This window comes from Schistocerca nitens, chromosome 5 (assembly GCF_023898315.1).
Source record: "Schistocerca nitens isolate TAMUIC-IGC-003100 chromosome 5, iqSchNite1.1, whole genome shotgun sequence".
Taxonomy (NCBI): Eukaryota; Metazoa; Arthropoda; class Insecta; order Orthoptera; family Acrididae; genus Schistocerca; species Schistocerca nitens.
This window is the reverse complement of record NC_064618.1, coordinates 584,032,722-584,054,756: the sequence shown is the minus strand read 5'-3', so window position 1 is coordinate 584,054,756 and position 22,035 is coordinate 584,032,722. Positions and strand designations below refer to the sequence as shown.

The following is a 22,035-nucleotide window of genomic DNA, read 5'->3' as shown; positions in this document are numbered from 1 at the left end:
CAACATTCCATTAGAACAACTGATAGCCTTGGGAGAGCCGGCCCTGACAAACCTCCGCGATCTAGTGAGCAAGATGTATGAGACAGGCGAAATACACTCAGACTTCAAGGAAAATATAATAATTCCACTCCCAAAGAAAGCAGGTGTTGACAGATGTGAAAATTACCGAACTATCAGTTTAATAAATTACGGTTGACCCGTGGTCTAGGGGTAGCGTCTTTGATTCATAATCAAAACGTCTTCGATCACGGGTTCGATCCCCGCCACTGCCTAAATTTTGATAAATAATCAGCATTAGCGGCCGAAGACTTCCGGCATAAGAAGTCAGCCTCATTCTGCCAACGGCCTTGTCAAAGAGGGCGGAGGAGCGGATAGAGGTTCAGGGCACTCTCTTGTCCTAGGGGTGGGAAATTGCCCCTGAAGGTGGAAGAATCAGCAATGATCAACGACATGAGGATGCAGAAGGCAATGGAAACCACTGCATTAAAGAAACGTAACGTGTATCCACAGGACATGTGGCCTGTAATTGAAGAAGTGTCATGATGATCTCTCCATTGGCAAAAGATTCCGGAATAGTCCCCCATTTGGCTCTCCGGGAGGGGACTGCCAAGGGGGAGGTTACCATGAGAAAAAAATTGAATAATCAACGAAAGGATAACGTTCTACGAGTCGGGGCGTGGAATGTCAGAAGCTTGAACGTGGTAGGGAAACTAGAAAATCTGAAAAGGGAAATGCAAATGCTCAATCTAGATATAGTAGGGGTCAGTGAAGTGAAGTGGAAGGAAGACAAGGATTTCTGGTCAGATGAGTATCGGGTAATATCAACAGCAGCATAAAATGGTATAACAAGTGTAGGATTCGTTATGAATAGGAAGGTAGAGCAGAGGGTGTGTTACTGTGAACAGTTCAGTGACCGGATTGTTCTAATCAGAATCTACAGCAGACCAACACCGACAACGATAGTTCAGGTATACATGCCAACGTCGCAAGCTGAAGCTGAACAGATAGAGAAAGTGTAAGAGGATATTGAAAGGGTAAAGCAGTATGTAAAGAGGGACGAAAATCTAATAGCCATGGGCGACTGGAATGCAGTTGTAGGGGAAGGAGTAGAAGAAAAGGTTACAGGAGAATATGGGCTTGGGACAAGGAATGAAAGAGGAGAAAGACTAATTGAGTTCTGTAACAAGTTTCAGCTAGTACTAGCGAATACCCTGTTCAAGAATCACAAGAGGAGGAGGTATACTTGGAAAAGGCCGGGAGATACGGGAAGATTTCAATTAGATTACATCATGGTCAGACAGAGATTCCGAAATCAGATACTGGATTGTAAGGCGTACCCAGGAGCAGATATAGTCTCAGATCACAATAGAGTAGTGATGAAGAGTAGGCTGAAGTTCAAGACATTAGTCAGGAAGAATCAATACGCAAAGAAGTGGGATACGGAAGTACTAAGGAATGACGAGATACGTTTGAAGTTCTCTAACGCTATAGATACAGCAATAAGGAATAGCGCAGTAGGCAGTACAGTTGAAGAGGAATGGACACCTCTAAAAAGGGCCATCATAGATGTTGGGAAGGAAAACATAGGTACAAAGAAGGTAGCTGCGAAGAAACCATGGGCAACAGAAGAAATACTTCAGTTGATTGATGAAAGGAGGAAGTACAAACATGTTCCGAGAAAATCAGGAATACAGAAATACAAGTCGCTGAGGAATGAAATAAATAAGAAGTGCAGGGAAGCTAAGACGAAATGGCTGCAGGAAAAATGTGAAGACATCGAAAAAGATATGATTGTCGGAAGGACAGACTCAGCATACAGGAAAGTCAAAACAACCTTTGGTGACATTAAAAGCAACGGTGGTAACATTAAGAGTGCAACGGGAATTCCACCGTTAAATGCAGAGGAGAGAGCAGATAGGTGGAAAGAATACATTGAAAGCCTCTATGAAGGTGAAGATTTGTCTGATGTGATAGAAGAAGAAACAGGAGTCGATTTAGAAGAGATAGGGGATGCAGTAATAGAATCGGAATTTAAAAGAGCTTTGGAGGACTTACGGTCAAATAAGGCAGAAGGGATAGATAACATTCCACCAGACTTTCTAAAATCATTGGGGGAAGTGGCAGCAAAACGACTATTCACGTTGGTGTGTAGAATATATGAGTCTGGCGACATACCATCTGACTTTCGGAAAAGCATCATCCACAAAATTCCGAAGACGGCAAGAGCTGACAAGTGCGAGAATCATCGCACAGTCAGCTTAACAGCTCATGCATCGAAGCTGCTTACAAGAATAATATACAGAAGAATGGAAAAGAAAATTGAGAATGCGCTAGGTGACGATCAGTTTGGCTTTAGGAAAAGTAAAGGGACGAGAGAGGCAAATCTGACGTTACGGCTAATAATGGAAGTAAGGCTGAAAAAAAATCAAGACACCTTCATAGGATTTGTCGACCTTAAAAAAGCGTTCGACAATATAAAATGGTGCAAGCTGTTCGAGATTCTGAAAAAAGTAGGGGTAAGCTATAGGGAGAGACGGGTCATATACAATATGTACAACAACCAAGAGGGAATAATAAGAGTGGACGATCATGAACGAAGTGCTCGTATTAAGAAGGATGTAAGACAAGGCTGTAGCCCTTCGCCCCTACTCTTCAATCTGTACATCGAGGAAGCAATGATGGAAATAAAAGAAAGGTTCAGGAGTGGAAATAAAATACAAGGTGAAAGGATATCAATGATACGATTCGCTGATGACATTGCTATCCTGAGTGAAAGTGTAGAAGAATTAAATGATCTGCTGAACGGAATGAACAGTCTAATGAGTACACAGTATGGTTTGAGAGTAAATCGGAGAAAGACGAAGGTAATGAGAAGTAGTAGAAATGAGAACATCGAGAAACTTAACATCAGGATTGATGGTCACGAAGTCAATGAAGTTAAGGAATTCTGCTACCTAGGCAGTAAAATAACCAATGACGAACGGAGCAAGGAGGACATCAAAAGCAGACTCGCTATGGCAAAATAGGCATTTCCGGCCAAGAGAAGTCTACTAATATCAAATACCGGCCTTAATTTGAGGAAGAAATTTCTGAGGATGTGCGTCTGGAGTACAGCATTGTATGGTAGTGAAACATGGACTGTGGGAAAACCGGAACAGAAGAGAATCGAAGCATTTGATATGTGGTGCTATAGACGAATGTTGAAAATTAGGTGGACTGATAAGGTAAGGAATGAGGAGGTTCTATGCAGAATCGGAAAGGAATATGTGGAAAACACTGATAAGGAGAAGCGACAGGATGATAGGACATCTGCTAAGACATGAGGGAATGACTTCCATGGTACTAGAGGGAGCGGTAGAGGGCAAAAACTGTAGAGGAAGACAGAGATTGGAATACGTCAAGCAAATAATTGAGGACGTAGGTCGCAAGTGCTACTCTGAGATGAAGAGGTTAGCACAGGAAAGGAATTCGTGGCGGGCCGCATCAAACCAGTCAGTAGACTGATGAAAAAAATAAATAAATAAAAAAATAAATAAAAAAGTGACGGCTGCAAAATACCAACACGAATTCTTTACAGGCGAATGGAAAAACTGGTGGAAGCCGACCTCGGGGAAGATCAGTTTGGATTCCGTAGAAATGTTGGAACACGTGAGGCAATACTCACCCTACGACGATAGATTAAGGAAAGGCAAATCCACGTTTCTAGCATTTGTAGACTTCGAGAAAGCTTTTGACAATGTTGACTCGAATACTCTGTTTAAAATTCTGAAGGTGGCAGGGGTAAAATACAGGAAGCGAAAGGCTATTTACAATTTGTACAGAAACCAGATGGCAGTTATAAGAGTCGAGGGGCATGAAAGGGAAGCAGTGGTTGGGAAGGGAGTGAGACAGGGTTCCAGCCTATCCCCGATGTTGTTCAATCTGTATATTGAGCAAGCAGTAAAGGAAACAATCGAAAATTTTGGAGTAGGAATTAAAATCCATGGAGGAGAAATAAAAACCTTGAGGTTCGCCGATGACATTGTAATTCTGTCAGAGACAGCAAAGGACCTGGAAGAGCAGTTGAACGGAATGGACAGTGTCTTGAAAGGAGGATATAAGACGAACATCAACAAAGGCAAAATGAGGATAATGGAATGCAATCGAATTAAATCGAGTGATGCTGAGGAAATTAGATTAGGAAATGAGGCACTTAAAGTAGTAAAGGAGTTTTACTATTTAGGGAGTAAAATAACTGATGATGGTCGAAGTAGAGAGGATATAAAATGTAGACTGGCAATGGCAAGGAAATCGTTTCTGAAGAAGAGAAATTTTTTAACATCGAGTATAGTCAGGAAGTCGTTTCTAATAGTATTTGTATGGATTGTAGCCATGTATGCAAGTGAAACATGGACGATAAATAGTGTAGACAAGAAGAGAATAGAAGCTTTCGAAATGCGGTGCTACAGAAGAATGCTGAAGATTAGGTGGGTAGGTCACATAACTAATGAGGATGTACTGAATAGAATTGGGGAGAAGAGGAATTTGTGGCACAACTTGACTAGAAGTAGGGATCGGTTGGTAGCACATGTTCTGAGGCATCAAGTATTGGAAGGCAGCGTGGAGGGTAAAAATCGTAGAGGGAGACCAAGAGATGAATACAGGAATCAGATTCAGAAGAATGTAGGTTGCAGTAGGTACTGGGAGATGAAGAAGCCTGCACAGGATAGAGTAGCATGGAGTGCTGCACCAAACCAGTCTCTGGACTGAAGACCACAAGAACAACAACTACGAACTGTGACCTCTCTGTCAGGACTTACGAATCCAGTCACATAACTGAGACGATATTCCATAAGCAAGCAATTTCACTACAAGGCGTTTGTGTGGTGCAGTGTCAAAAGCCTTCCGGAAATCCAGAAATACGGAATCCATTTGATATCCCTTGTCAATAACACTCAGCACTTCGTGTGAGTAAAGAGCTAGTTCGATTTCACAAGAACCATGTTTTCTAAATCCGTGTTGATTGTGTGTCAATAGACCGTTTCCTTCGAAGTAATCCATAATGCTGGAACACAATATATGTTCCAGAATCCTGCTGCCTATCGAAGTTAGTGATATGGGCCTGTGATTTATTAGATTACTCCTACTACCTTTCTTGAAAATTGGTGTGACCTGTGTAACTTTCCAGTCTTTGGGTACGGATCTGTCGTCGAGCGAACGTTTGTATGTGATTGTTCAGTGTGGACTGTGGATCAGTGTAAACTGATCACCTGGTCGGATGAGACATGTTTCTTGTTATACCATGTTGATGGTCGTGTCAGGATGCTCCGCCATCCACGCGAACGGCCACTTGAAAGTGGACTTCGTTGGTATCGTTGCGAACCACCTACATCCTTCACGCTTGATGGGTTCCGAGATGGCGATAGTATCTTCCACGAGGATAACTGTCCTTTTTACAAAGCCAGAATAGTGCCATGATTTCAGGAGCATAATAGTGAACGCATGTTGGTCTCTTGACCACGAAATACGCTTGATCTGAGCCCGAGGGAACACATTTAGGACGCTACCGATTGCCACCTTCGGACATACAAATCACAGGCCCGTAATTTGTAGAAATTGCTTGAGTCGTCCGTAGACATCTCGTGCCACATACCTCCGGAAACGTTACAAGGACTTGCCATATCCATGCCGCACAGAATCGCAGCCGTTTTGTGTTCAAAAAATGGAATAACACGCTGCTGTGCAGGTGGTCTAAATGTTTTGGATCATCCGTGCATTTCCTAACAAGCACAAAAGGGTGAGATTTGAGATCAGATGGATGGAAACCGTTACCAGATGAAGAGAGACGCCTTAAGTCATAAATCCCATCTAATTTAACAGTGTAACCGAGTATAAAAATTATATGAAAATAAATTCAATGTGTTGCATATATAGCTAAGAGATCACAAATACTGTACACATAGAGAATAAGAGACTGATGAAAGCCCCAAAGAAACAGATGGAAGTGACCCTACAGAAAGGTCTGAATCAAATAAACGTTTTATCTTCTCACATGTTCTCTCACTTGACTCCGAGAAAAAGATGGCACCGTAGAAACGTGTCTTCTTGATGTTGCTGTTGTGGTCTTCAGTCCAAAAACTTATTCGCTGCAGCTCCCCGTGTTAGTCTGTCTTGCGCTAGTTCTCTGCCCCTGCATTTGTACCCGCTTGTAATCAAACATTGGTCTCCCTCTACGACTTTTGCCGCCCACACCCCTCCGTCATCAGCTTAACTGTTCTTTGATGCGGTCCAATGTGTCGTATTAACTGATCCCTCTTTTTTGTCAAGTTATGCCTTCGAATTATTACTTCATAATTGCTTATTAGATCTACCCATCTAATCTTTCATTAGACGCATCACTCCGCACAGCAACACACACACACACACACACACACACACACACATATATCCAAAACTTTTAATTTTTCCTGGAAAAAAAGAATGATACTTTCCAAAATATAAACTAAGTTAATCCCAACCCCCCAATTTCGACCTAGAATTTGTTGGTAGGTAAATACCGGATCTGGTCAGCCCCTCCTATTCATTCCTTTGGTCCTCTGACGCCTAGTGACTCTGTAATGAATTGCACCCACAACAGCCTGCTCTACTCCTTGGACAGGAAAGCAAAAAGTCCAAAAGAAAGTACATATCGTGTTTTTATAGCACCACATTTCAAAATCCTCTCTTCTTTTCCTTTCTGGACTATTGCTTGTCGACATGTCACTTGTGTACAAGGTTACATGCCAGGTAGATAATTTCTAAAAATACTTACGTGCACTTAAATATTAGATGTTGTCGTGCTATTCCTTTTCTGAAAGGCTTTTCTTAATATTTTATACCCATTCTGCTCTGCCATTGTCAGTGGTTTTGTTTCCCAGCCAGCTGTAGGGGTCTGGGTTGAGACTTGTACTGTCGTCGGAGCATGTAGTACCGTGGAACCTGCTGATTCAGTCCCAGGAAACTGCGGCGACGCCACCCACTGTGCTGGGCAGGGGGCACGCCTCGTGGGCGAACGGTATAGCCGATACGAGAAGCGTGACTCCGCAGGGCAGAGACTAAATGGTTCAAATGGCTCTGAGCACTATGGGACTTAACATCTATGTTCATCAGTCCCATAGAACTTAGAACTACTTAAACCTAACTAACCTAAGGACAGCACACAACACCCAGCCAACACGAGGCAGAGAAAATCCCTGACCCCGCCGGGAATCGAACCCGGGAACCCGGGCGTGGGAAGCGAGAACGCTACCGCACTACCACGAGATGCGGGCAGAGCAGAGACTGTGAACTGCCAGAGCGCTCTCGTTGATATCGAACAGGTATGCTCAGGTAATCCCTGAACAACTCTGCTTGTTGAGGACATGACCCACAGTACATCCCTTCCACCAAGGAAGGCAAGGAATATGTACGACTGCTTACAGGTACCAGTCGGGAGTAGCAGTGGTTAGTGCGCCTCCCAAATACTGGGTCATGTAGATAGTGTGCCAAGCACATTGGATTTGGTTCAGAAAGCCATAGGTAGAAGAATCCAAGTCTCATCAGTGGTTACGAGGTAGGCAGCTTACAGCGACCAGGTATGGTAGGCAATACGTGTGCCAGCCTCGGAGGAGGAAATCATCTTGGCGAGCAGCTTAGGTTCCTGCTCTAAGCAGATGTACTGCAACTTAAAAATTGACACAAAGGCTCGAAAGTTTGAGTATTAGTTACTACCGGTTTGAAACAGTGACATTATTTCGCATCTGTGATGACCCACTTTTCTGGGCTCAGAAGCGGTTTTCTCCGATTTAGTAAGAATGGCTTTCCGGACCAGTTTGTTGCTTCTCCGCCATATCAGCGGGTTGATAGGTGTTCTTGTGAGACTTTTTCCCTGCTCTGAGATCAAACTGTGCTGATAGAATGATGTGATGTCCTCTGCTCGCCTAGATCACGTTTCTGAGTGTACGGTTCAAGCTTCTCACTTGCGTGGGGTGTGGAAATCTCTTCCCGGTTTGTTCTGCTTTCCTAAGTGTCGAGTTTCTTCCTGTTTGTTATTTTGTCCGTGTCAAGGGCGTCTGGGAGGTTTGATCGGGCTTGGGCTTCGATGGAGCTTACTTTGAGAAAATTTCACATTTGTCCGTAATACATCTGTGCCCTGTCGAACAGCAGAACTCGTCTGCAACTTACAGTATATAAAGACCTAAATAAACTTATTTCTGTTCATTTTTTCACATGAAATCCTTGAACATCTCCACAGTAGTCGCAGCAGTTCTGCCTCACCACGGTCTGCCATTCGAAAGAGAAACAATGGCGTTCACAGATCATTCCACTTCCCGCACCATCAGTTGCTTCTTGGTTCAAATGGCTCTGAGCACTATGGGACTTAACATCTATGGTCATCAGTCCCCTAGAACTTAGAACTACGTAAACCTAACTAACCTAAGGACATCACACAACACCCAGTCATCACAAGGCAGAGAAAATCCCTGACCCCGCCGGGAATCGAACCCGGGCGCGGGAAGCGAGAACGCTACCGCATTACCACGAGCTGCGGACGCTGTTGCTTCTGCGAAGTTATTGATTTCCTTGAACACTGACTACCAACAAGGAACATTAGCACAAATTCTCTTCATGGACACAATGAAGAAAGTAACCGTTTAACCATAAGTTTGTACCGATACTGTTATACAATTCTGTTGAGTTTTTCATTTCAACAACCTACCCGCATATAGCTGACTGACTCTTCCGAACAGCTTAAAGGCTCAGGTAACAATGCACAGCGAAAGAGGTTCGTAATACCTGCACCGAATACAGCATACCAGAGAATTCTACACAGTAAATATAGATATTTACGTCGATGGTTTTCAATGTGTCCTGATCTAAAGAACACGATATTAATGTCATTCCCCTGAGCTCAACATCTCACACATCATGGCGGGATAGTGCATCTGTTTTCCAGAGAAACTGAAGGGAAGGCAGTAAGACTTGCATGGAGCATAATATCATGTTTCCGGCCCTCGAATCCGTTTCTTGGACAGACTAAAGGAAGCGAAAAGAGCATAACAGCATGTTCGTGGTCCTGGAGTCTCTACACTGTGTCCACGGAATCCAAAGGAATGGTTTAAACAGACGCAAAGAACAGTACAACACCATTGTAGGTTATATTGTGCATTTTGTGCAAGATCGGTATGATCAAAAGAACACTGTATAACAGGGAGCAGCCTAATGATTCATTTTAGTTTTTAAGACACTGACCCCCCACATTCAGAAGGATGGAATTTGCCCTGTCTGGTCGTCCTGATTTTGATGTTCCTGAATGCCGGTGTGGTCCCTTCAGTAAGGAGCACAAACATCCGTTTGTGTTCTGTGTGTACATATATTTAGCTATTTATTTTCATTGGCTTATGTTAACGAATATTATCATTGTCTGACGAATAAATAAATAAAAAGTATGAGGTATGTAGATGGGTACGATTTAATTCTATATTTTTCCTTAAAGTCTGAGATTCTGGCCTTGAGAAGCGCACGGAAAATTAGAATTTCTGCTCCGTTTCCTTTAAAGCAGCTAGTCTGGATCCGTGAACCACTTGCACTTGACCGACGGCCTTAGTCCGTCTGAAGAACTCTTTCCAGCGGCATTAAGGCAGTAAAGAATTACCTGGCTAAGCGATGCGATGAACGTAGATCTTCGGCTCCCGAGAGCGAAGCCTGCAAAGGGCCACCGCTTTGACGACGGCTGAATGGCACTGGACAAAGGGCCGGCCCTTGGCCCGCGCAACGGTACTGCCGTGGCTCCGCTAACGGCTCGCGATACTCTCTCAGCGCTCACAGCGATTAAAATTTCCTCAAAATGGACGCGTTCTTTTCAAATTACTCTCTGCGGGAGCACTCAAGCCTGTGATAGGTTCTTCAACGGTACTAGACAGACTTCTTTCATTGTCTGCTTCTATTCAGAGCCTGAGAACAGCGCAGTACCACCAAATTCGTTTATCTATATCGTTGGGGAAAACGCCAAGATGATCCATTTTAACAACAAAGGTTATATCTGTTCACATAATCCAAGCATCATGCGCAAGAAATGATTAAATCACTGTCTGAGGCTGCCGAAACATTAAAAAAAAAGATTCGTTATTGTTGGAACTACTTTAAAAATTAATACTACAAACGTTACTTACTTTAAATTCTCAGTTGTTTAATCTCCCACACTAGTTGTTCCAACTACATTCGCTGCTCAGTATCGACTGCGAGGTGGCGCAGTGGTTAGCACACTGGACTCGCATTCGGGAGGACGACGGTTCAATCCCGTCTCCGGCCATCCTGATTTAGGTTTTCCGTGATTTCCCTAAATCGCTTCAGGCAAATGCCGGGATGTTTCCTTTGAAAGGGCACGGCCGATTTCCTTCCCCATCCTTCCCTCACCCGAGCTTGCGCTCCGTCTCTAATGACCTCGTTGTCGACGGGACGTTAAACACTAATATCCTCCTCCTCCTCCTCCAATACCAGCAATTTCTTACTTGTCACTCCTGTCACCACCACTCCCTCTCGAAACACCCCGTCCCCATTTTTTATGACAATGGTACGAGTAGTTTTCTTGGTACTGTGTACATTCTATGTTTAGCATAAGCGACGATCCGTTATTTACAGTTTTTCTGCGATATCGTCCCTTTTTTGGTAAAAATTCGCTAATTAATGGCATTGGACTAAAATGGCAGTAAAATTATTTAAAATTTATGTCACTGAACAGGGGACACTGTATTCCATGTTTCAATTTCTTTTACTGTTGTGAAATTTCAGACAGAATGAAATATGACTGATTCTGATTTTCTGCTTATAACTGATCCTGATTTTCTGCTTATAACTACAAAGCAACACACATCATAAATTATAATACTTGTGAACAAATGTTTGACTTTCTGATCCTATAACAATGATTTTGTTTTTGTTTTCCAGCGACTGGATGACAGCGATCAGCAACACTGTAAGTATGATTTACTTCCTTTCTGAATTAATACAATGTTCATTTCAGGGCTGGTCTTTTGGGCGTTATATTATAATTAAAGATATGTTTTTGTTTATAAGGTACAGTTGTAACATTAATGAGCTCTAAGTAACGCTCTTAGTTCTACCCTTGGTAGCTCTCTCACTCAAAGTCGTCTCTTTGTCTGTTTCTTTTCTTCCTGCATTCCAGTGAAATTTTATCTGTCTTACAATCTCAAAGCTGACATCTACGTGATGATGACAACTTACCTGCCTGAGTCTTGGCGTCAGACCTACCTGTAGGCAAAATTCTCGAAAACTGGGGATAATATGCATAGAATGATCTATCAGAACTGCATGAGTTTCTAATGGATTGTGTTTCAAACCAGTATTCTGGCGAGGTGCAAATGCTCAGAAGTGCGCTGGCCATAGCCATACGCAATGTGGTCATTGATTCTGTCAAAAATGGCTTGTTTAATGAGTCGTATCATGTATGTAGCCAGTGCATAATAAATTAATTTAAAAGTTCATCTCTCTGCTCAAAGATCACCGTAGTGGAATGCTGACTTTCGGCGGTAACGCTTGTCCCAGAAAACCGAAGCGTGCCAGGCTGGTCGGGAGCTATTCGTCTCTGCTTTTCCGTGGGAAGCTCACCGGCTGTTCATGTTAAAATCTCTTCCCTTTCGCCCTTATGGAGGAGGAAGTGCAACAGCTAAATATCACTATAAATGGAGTGAGAACTTCTCTCTCTTGTCAGATGGGAAGACAGCTCATTGGATGATGTAAAAACATATTTGTAAGTGGCAATTCAGTAAGCCAATTTCTAGACTTTCTCCCGCGGGAAAATAGCTGATTAGGCATCGTAAAAGAATATTTGGGAATGGGAAATTTGTAGCTCTTTGTTTCCTCGGATTGGTATGCGCCAGAACACAATTCATCGGATTAAGTATAAAACATTTCGTAGGTGTGGCGTTGGACCGAGGTTTTAAAAAATATGTCGCATTGGCAAACATTTATCGGAGACCTTTCGTTGGCACAGTATTGTTTTGTGTAGTTACCTTGCTGCCTAGGTAGCAAAACTCCTTAACTTCATCTACTTCGTGATCACCAATCCCGCTGTTAAGTTTATTGCTGTTTTCATTTCTGCTATTGCTCATAGTTCTCGCCTTTCTTCCATTTACTCTCAATCCATATTCTGTACTCAATAGACTGTTCGTTCCATTTAGCATATCCTCTGATTCTCCTTCGCTTTCACTGATAATGGCAATGTCATCAGCGAATCATATCATTGATATCCTTTAAGTTTGAATTTCAGTTCCAATCTTTCACGTTTGTTTTATTTCCGTCATTACTTCTTCGACATATCGAATGAACAGTAGGGGTGAAAGACTACATCCCTGTCTTACACCCTTTTTAATTCGAGCACTTCGTTCTTGGTCTTCCGTTCTTATTGTTCCGTCTTGGCTTCTGTAAATATTGTAAATTAAAAAGGGTGTAAGAAGGGATGTAGTCTTTCACCCTTTTTAATTCCAGCACTTCGTTCTTGGTCCTCCGTTCTTATTGTTCCGTCTTGGCTTCTGTAAATATTGTATATTACCCGTCTTTCTTTGTAGCTTACTCCTATTTATCAGAGAATTTCGAACATGTAACACCATTTGACACTGTCGAACGCTTTTTCCAGCTCGACAAATCCAATGAGTATGTCTCGATTTTTCTTTTATCTTGCATCCATTATCAACCGTGACGTCTTAATTGCCTCTGGCTTTCCTCAGGCAAATATGATCGTCAGCTAACACATCCTTAATTTTCTTTTCTATTATTCTGTATATTATTTTTCTGAGAAACTTAGATGCATGATTTATTTAGCTGATGGTGCTACGGTTCTAGCACTTGTCGGCTCTTTCAAGCTTCATAAATGTGTGGATGGTGTTTTCTCGGACCGCGCCCGTTAGCTGAGTGGTTATCGCGGCGGACTGCCACGCCAAGGGTGCAAAAAATGGTTCAAATGGCTCTGAGCTCTATGGGACTTAACTTCTGAGGTCATCAGCCGCCTAGAACTTAGAACTACTTAAACCTAACTAACCTAAGGACATAACAGACATCTATGTCCGAGGCAGGATTTGAACATGCGACCGTAGAGGTCGCGCGGTTCTAGAAGGTAGCGTCTAGAACCGCTCGGCCACCCCGGCCGGCGTAGCCAAGGGGCCCGGGTTCGATTCTCGGCTGCGGCAGGAGATTTTCTCCACTCAGCGACTGGGTGTTGTGTTGTCCTCATCATCATTTCATCCCCATCTCCGAGTCGCAAGTCACCCAATGTGGCGTCGAATGCAATAAGTACCTGCCTTCCATTCTCGGGAGTCAGATCGTATATCCTCAGACTCATACATCCAACACACTAACGCGAATAATCGTTTTGTTGAAACTTGCCTCAATGGTTTAAGAAATTCCGTTGGAATGTTATCTGTCCCTCCTGCCCTATTTGATTTTAAGTCTTCCAAAGCTCTTCTCAGTTCTGATTCTGATAACGGATCTCCTGCGTGGTTCCTGTTGGTACCTAGTTTTTCTGCTACTACGTCATCAGCAGAGACCGCATTATATACATCATAAGAACATTAAAATATGCATGAAAAATGCATGAAAAGTGTTGAATAAGATCAAATAATAAAAAAATCATGCTAGTTACTGCGTGCATTATATCTCAATGTCAAACCTGTGCATATCAATTACGAGGAAGGGAGCCGACCACGCGAAATATCGTCACATTTAGAACGCTGATATCATTTTCTGAATACTTTCTGCTAGAGGTTAGGAAGGGGGCGTTTCTGGGACTATTTTCTAAAAATTAACAAAGTGGGGGCGTATACTGTGTATCAATAACTGTTCCTTCTTTGATATTGTTGACCAACTTCGAGATATATCGCACATAGAGGGGCACGCTCAAAAACTCCGTAATATTTTATTTAAAAAACAACATACAATCATGAATTTTTTTGAACATCATTAACTTTTAACTAATACTGTTGGACCAAAGCATCTTTTACAATTTAGTCTACATTTTTCTACTATTATAAGCAAAAATGTCCAAGCACTGTTCTAAATGTTCGGTAGTAAGATTGTGTTTTCGATCACTCAAAACAATTTTGTAAGTATAAAAGGACCGGTCTACATCAACTGAGGTAACTGGGCACTATTTGAATTTGGGTGCTATGTTGGTATGTTGGTACTTACTGTTTCTGGTAAAAGTTCACCCATCCCATTAATAGAACTATCAATTTGTCACAAAGGTTCCAAGCCTGGATTATTGTTTAAAATATTTTCAGACTTTTCTTTAAGTTTTGTTGGGAGTACCCTCGGCAGTGAGGAGTTCATTAGAATAATTTTATTCTTTAACTGAATAGATTCGTTCAACAACAAACCTTCAGTTTCAAGCTTTTTAGTACTTGCAGGTAATGGGAAAAATGAGTACTAATCACTGCAATGTCTTTTTTAATACCAGAATCATTAAAAACTTCCTTGCACTGGCAAACTGCCAAACCTTCTGCACTATCGAAGTCGTTTATTACGCCTCTAATGGCCTCGAAATGTTCATTGTAAAACAACAGAGCTTCGACCCATGTACCCCAACGACCCACCACTGGTTCGGGAGGTAAAGGCACATTTGGTATATTTTCTTTGTAGGACTTGATGCCAGCAGGAGTCTTTAGAAACACTTTCTTTGTGGATGAAATCAGTTTATTGACATTCTCAAACGTGGAAAGTGCTTCTTCAGCAAGGCGATGTACTCCATGGGAAAAGCACGTCACATGAATCAAATTGGGATAAAACACTCGGACGGCTTTTCTTGCTTTGATCATATAGGGAGCAGCATCTGAAATAAACACAAACACCCTTTTATCTGCAGAAGATTGTGGAAATATTTTCTTGATACCGTCATTCACAAATCAGACGATCGTAGAATGATTGACTTTTCAAGTTCTCTGCAGCCCGGTAAATAGGAACAAGAAGGCTCTTCTCTTAAAGCACCAACAATTAAATCTGCAATGTAACGGCCACAAGTGTCTGTAGTTTCGTCAACTGAAATCCAGATAATGCTGTCATTGAGTTCATTGTGTATTTCTTCCAGAACATTTTCGTAAATTGTCGGTATGTAATTTTTATGCAATGTTGGTTCATCTGGTATATTTTGATTTAAGAAATATTTGCGCAAGAAACCTTCGAGGATAGGATTTGCAATTCTGTGAAGCGAAATATTGCATGCAATAAATGCTTCACATACATCAGTGTTAAATCGACTTTTTTGGTTACCAAAGGACAAATCCCTGCTACAGCAACTTGATGTCGTCAGAAGTTGTTGTCATGGTCCTTTCTTCTGCAATCCTGCGATATGAGGACTCGTCTTGACATGCTGGTCTATTTGAAACATTTTTTTGCGTGAAATATTTATCTCGAAAACTCGACAATATGACACGGTTCCGTCATTTGTAGAAGTTCCAGGATAGTCAGCTATCCACGAAAAGACGTTTCTTCTTTTGGGAGGCATGGCAAACAACACCTTACGCACTATACGTCGTAAACACGTTCAACTGTGTAGAAGTAAATAGAAAGCTAAACTGAAAAAATGCACGGGCGACTAAAAGCTTGCGAAGTTTAATTTAATTGTTGCCGACACGTGCGTTATGACAGCGGAGGGGATTAACCGGGGGCGCAGGAGTAGGCGCATTGACTCTGTCTGCCTGTTCCTGTTCCTCTCCTGTAATGATTTCGCTAGGCAGTGGCCTCTCGGTTAGCGATTGCACGCAGTTATAGGTCGCGGTCAATCTGTGAGACATCAAAACTAGATCGAGCTAGTGACCGCCCGTCTAAATTTTTAAAACATTGTAAAATAGATCGGAAATATGCATTGTCTCTAGTTTTTAGTTAAAATATGTAATAACCGGTGAAAAGGAGCCAAATATGCACATGCATATGCAACATGCAAATGCATATAATCCGGACTCTAGTCATCAGGCAAGACTTCCCCCTCATAGAGGCCTTCAGTGTACTCTTTCCACCTATCCGCTCTCTCCTCTACATTTAACAATGGAATTCCGGTTGCACTCTTAATGTTACCACCCTTGCTTATAATTTCACCGAAGGTTGTTTTGACTTTTCTGAAGTTCTTAGAAGCCGCCTATTCTCCCTAGAGTGCTCTGGGGGCTTCTCCCAGTGGCCCCCGGTCCCCTCCTCGTGACCACCCATCCAAATCTCCGTCAAGGCACCAAATACAGGACAGTGGAATTCTGTACAGAGACATTGGGAAATTTAGACGTGTTTGAGGCTCGATATTCGTAATCAGTGATGTCACCAATATTATCAACGCCAGATATGCATGAATAAAATGAATCAAAAACAGTGATGTATGAGACGAGTAATTTCACTTAACTTTAGGTCATCTGTTACTTTACTAGCCAGATGTTGCTTTACGATGTCGTTGCTTGAATGGTCCGCTATTGCTCTAGCAAACTATTTGTCGTTAACTAGTGGATAAGCTGGTGTCTGTCTCTTAATTCTAAAGCCTTGGATAGCGCCCGAACAATACAAACGGTTTGGTAACTTGGGTTGTTGAGACAGTCTGCTATTTATGAAGTGGTCTCTCTTGCTGATCGTTCTAAACACTCTCGTGAAACGTTGTTGAAGACTCATTCGTATAAGTAGTGTCACCCTGTCATTTCTTCATCATCGGTTTCTTAGTCTTTGGATTCCTCACAAATACTCTGCGAAAACACAATACGCATTCTGCTACTGAGTTGATAGTTGATTGTTGGCGAGACAACATCATTGTGGCAGGTCGTGTGCAATAATCAGTTACAGACCTTGTCCACTGATGCATCGTGTACATGGATGGTGTTATCCCCATCAGCGTCAGCTAAGGCCTGAATATGGTGCTTTGAAGCACCGAAACTGTTAGCTATAAAATAAATGATGGCTGAAATCCGTTAGACATATAATCACAAGGATGGACAAACAAAACATATTTTCCAGCGTTCTGGCTGTACCTTTGCATGAATGTAAATCTTCAACCATCTCCATCTATATTTCAGGCACATTTCTGTAGTGGAAACTACGAAATTACCTGTGTGCGCTCCAAGCTGTAATCGATTCAATATGGTGCTAGAGCTTTTACGTTACTGCAGTTGCAACTATTCCCTTGCCATATCCCAGTCATCCCCATTACCGGAGTAGCAGGTTTTTCCTGTTGTCAACACAGCCTCAGCTTTTTTCAATCGTTTCTTCTTCGTTGTTTCTTCTTGTGCAAAGTTTTCCCTTAAGAGTATCTCCAATTTAGAGGTTTAGCTTCTACAGTAACGGCACATGTCTGCCACTGTGTAACTACAACATGTTTAGTGTCAGTGTTTTACTTATGGTTGTTTATAACTAAAACTTGCGTTTATATGTACTATTGTAACGGCTGTCGTTGGCAGAGTAATAATACCTGGTTTTAATACCGAGTGTAATGGGTGTAAGTGCAGATATTCTTCTTAGTACTGTGTACTGAACTACATTACATCAGTATTTACTTAATTTGCTGACTAATACTTACAGCTATTAGGAGTAGTATGTTTTTAGGTTGGTTAGTAGTTCCAAGTGCATGTGACGAGGGTAAGCCATTAATGCTTAATTTCCGCTAGGTAGCACACTAGGTGTTGAATTGTGTATGCACGATGCAAAACAGGAAGTCTATACTGTAGGGGCAGTCCACTTAGTGGTGCATTTACGACCGCGCGGAAAACATGAGGTCGCTAATTATTTGATTTGCGAGGAGACTGACGCAAAGGAAAAAACCAACTAACTCACTGATCTGTCTGCATATTAAAGTGCTATATATAAAGATATCTGAACATGTACCCGTTACAGCCTGTGTGTTAGTATTTTAATGATAACTTTTTCCTTTGCGCGTTATAACCCGTGTCCAGAGGAGAGCGGCCGGCGTCGTTTAATCGGCTTACGTCGTGCTTGTTGGCAGCTGCCGCCGCCGCCGCAGCCGCCGGATGAGAAGTGCACCTCGACGCCGAAGCTGATGGACCCGATGGCGCCGCGGCTACCGCACGGCCCCTACTACTGTGAGTGTCTGCCGGCTGCTCCGCTCTGCCAACCATGCTCTGCCAACTCCATATGCCGACTTTTTCAAAACACTGGCCTTTTACTTTTTACGGAGTCCTTCAGTAGTTAATGAGTAAAACCTATTGTACAGGAGCGACAGGATATTGGAAGGGCGGGTTGATTAAGTGAGTTATTCTCAGCAGGTTCCAATAGCACACACAACACAATACTTAATAATAATTTTAATACAATCACATCAGACATGTCTCCAATGACACAGTTTAAAGAATTACAAAATACTACCAAGATTGTTTAGGCGCAACGACCAAATAAAATAAAGCATAGGCGGTGATATCACCAATTACGACAATTTAACTCATATCATAATTAAATTAAGACCCTAAGCTAGCGACAAGCGTTTATATACATCAACGAGGGCAGTTGAAATTTTGTGCCCTAACCGGGACTCGAACCCGGGATCTCCTGCTTACATGGTAGACGCTCTATCCATCTGAGTCATCGAGGGCACAGACGATAGTGCCACTGCAGGGATTTATCCCTTGCGCACTCACCATGAGACCCACATTCCCAACTTAATGTCCACACACTACATTGGTTGTGTCCCTGCCCGTTACACTCATTACTCGCGGCTGACAATCTTACCGAGTCCCGTAAGAGTTCGGGCAATGCGTATGCATCCAGCACAGAAGAAGAAGGTCAGTGGCCAGTTAGCCTTAACTATATAAAATGGTATCTGTTCTTTTGGACATATCAGATAGTATCTGTTCTTTCGGACATGTCCGAAAGAACAGATGCCATCTTAATATAGTTAACGCTAACCGGCCATTGACCTTCTTCTTCTGTGTTAGATGCACACGCATTGCCCGAACTCTTACGGGACTTGGTAGGATTGTCTGCAGCGAGTAATGAGTGTAACGGGCAGGGACACTACGAATGTAGTGTGTGGACATTAAGTTGGGAATGTGGGTCTCACGGGGAGCGTGCAAGGGATAAATCCCTGCAGTCGGTCGCACTATCATCTGTGCCGTCGGTGGCTCAGATGGATAGAACGTCTGCCATGTAAACAGGAGATCCTGGGTTCGAGTCCCAGTCAGGGTACACATTTTCAACTGTCACTGTTGGTGTATATCAACGCCTATTGACAGCTTAGAGTCTTGATTTAATTATCATTTCATTCTAAGAGAGCTGAATGGTCAGCGATGGTATCTGTTCTATCGGACATGTCCAAAAGCATAGATACCATCTTCATATATTTAACTAACAATCCCACAGTTTAGGTGTAACGTTTAAAACTATGAAAGCCACAGTAGAGCTGCCGTTGGCACCTGCACAAAAACAAGGGAAATATGAACGGCTAATTTGCCATGATAAAAGTTCGGAGATTACCTTCATCACCTGATTAAAGAAAATTCATCTCAAGGTTGCTCTTGTGTAGCTGGTACTTGCATCTTTTCACGTGACGGTGCAGATTGTAGAAGAAGTCGGCTAGAGTTGCAAGAGTATGTCCCACCCGATGTGAGTACCTTTCTCTGTCCAGCAGCAATCATCCGTCCAGTGTTTGTTCTGCAGCTTGACCCAGGAGTCACTGTGTCCACCATTCCTCGCTGTTTTCCAGCTCGCGCTCAACGCACATCTATAGCTCGCCAGGCAACAGGGCAGCCGCGAAATTCTATTTTGCCCAGTGGGCACCGACGGAACGGTGCTGTCATGGCATGCATTCACACAGTATGAACGATAACTGTTAGTTTACTGCAGTCGTTTACGGGAAGTCCAAAAAACAGTTTGATACAGGATACTTACGGTCCGTCAAGCTGGGAAACAGCCTTTAATTGTTCTACAGAAGCCACCTAAACCATCGCGCAAGTGCACGGTGAGAGATATTCAATATCCCCTCGCCCTCTCACGTCACCATCTTAGTTGGCTGTTACTTTAATTACTTTCGTCAAAATGATGTATGTTAAGGATGTGAAGATAGCAATTAAAGTTTGCGGAAACTAGTCGACCACATCTGTAATTCATGCGATCTGGACAAATAAAATGTCTTCAACTAAAACGCTATGTCGGGTAACCGTAGTTTATAGTTTAAACTATCCTTTGAGGGCAGTGAAAGAAATAACACTTTTTAAAGGATTATACAAAAACTAATTACGTTAACACTAGACGTATCACTTGGGTAATTTCGGACCCATGAGGGGTTTTTGAGGACCCTACTCCTCTCCGTAATCGTCGTAGCACCAAACGCTCCCGTGAATTTTCATCATTTATGTGCTGGTACAATTTATCAAAATTTCATATCCCTAGCAAACGTAGAAGTATGAAATATTTACCTTTTATACCAGTTGTACCATGTGGGTCATTTTTGACACATATGCATTTTAACGTAATTTTGTATCAGTAACACCTGTTTTCAGACACTAAATAGTTTCTGGGCGTGCCTCGACGTTATTCACGAGATGTAGGAGTATATTACAAAACTGGCTTCTATATCAGTGTCAAGAAAACTTCGCTGATGCGATAAGAAATGCCTAAGAATATGGAACAATTGCACAGAATTGGTGGCGATTACTTGGAGGAGTAAACAGAAAATTGTCTTGATCTAGTACACCATAACTGCTGTACAGCCACTTGTTTAGCTGTTGAATGACCCTCGAATATGGCAAATAGGAAAAGTTTCACAAGCCCTTCCAGTTCTTTTAAAAAAGGCATTTGACGAAGTGAAGATAGTAACTGTTAGGAAAAAACAGATACCAATGATGACCATACAGCTTACCTAGAAAGAAATTATAATTAATCGAAACCCTCAGATGCGAGGATCTCGGTCAGGGCACACATTTTCAGCTGTCCCCATTGAGGTATATCAACAACACCTGTTGACAGCTGAGGGTATCGATTAATTATCATTTCTTTCTAGAGAAGCTCCATGGTCATCATTGGTATCTGTTCTTTCAGAACAGTTATTACCTTCATATAGTTAAAGGCCACCCGGCCATTGACCTTCTTCTGTGCGAATGCGCACACTTTGCTCGAACTCGTACGGGAATCGTCACCTTAGTTGGCGCGAGTAATGAGTGTATGGGCAAATATCCTTTAGGAACATTACGAATGTAGGTTGTGGATAGTTGGGAATGTGGGTCTCACGGGAAGCGTGCCAGGGATAAGTCCCTGCAGACGCGCTATTCATCTGTGTCCTCGCTGGCTCAGATGGATGCCGGCACGGTAGCTCAGCGTGTTCGGTCAGAGGGCTGCTCGTCCTCTGTAATACAAAAAAAAAAGAGTAAAGGAATCAACGATCAACTTGAACGAATTTCTTGTGACGTCCGCCCAGACCAAATACCACGAAATAAACATGGATAGAGCATCTGCCATGTAAGCAGGAGATCCCGGGTTATATCTGAGGGTTTCGACTAATTATCATTTATTTGACGAAGTGTTTTTGTTAGACAAGTTCTATGGACGTGTAAGTACACTCACGGTAAGAGTCTGCCATACTAAATCTAGAAAGTAAATCAAATCCGCGAGAATTCCATAAATGTTTTGTACGCCTTCTATAAGGATTTAGTGTGTAGAGAAAACCCTTCCAACTGCGTATTGTTCGCTTTATTAGTTGTTTAGTTCATCTGATGTTCACGCCTTCATGAAAATACATTAAATGTTTGAAACTCCGCTCGGCAGCGTCGTTCACACAAAATGTTGACACATCAAATCTGAGTAAAACTTTCGAGGATGATCCCCATTGTTTTTATTAGCATGAACTGATTTCAGAACTTTTTAATTACTTGCTTGGGACACTATCATATGCCAAAAGTCTTATAATAAATTGTTACTTGGCTCTAATACCATTTTGAGTTACTGTTGAGGAAATATGCTCTCATTTCACGATTGCACTCAAGTGAAAAATATGGTCTACAAATTCCTTATCTTTTCACTGTAATTTCTCGTCTATGGTGCAGCTGTCTGCTTAAA

The 22,035-nt window shown here is 42.3% G+C and overlaps 1 protein-coding gene across 1 annotated transcript in view; it reads left to right on the top strand.

Annotated features, from left to right (window-relative positions):
* The window catches only part of LOC126260594 (uncharacterized), a 145,948-nt gene that overhangs the window by 113,318 nt on the left and 10,595 nt on the right, over window positions 1–22,035 (top strand). Inside the window, exons 3-4 of the mRNA XM_049957929.1 lie at window positions 10,945–10,972; window positions 17,975–18,071. Coding sequence (XP_049813886.1) covers window positions 10,945–10,972; window positions 17,975–18,071 — 125 coding nt within the window. The remainder of the gene's footprint in view (window positions 1–10,944; window positions 10,973–17,974; window positions 18,072–22,035) is intronic.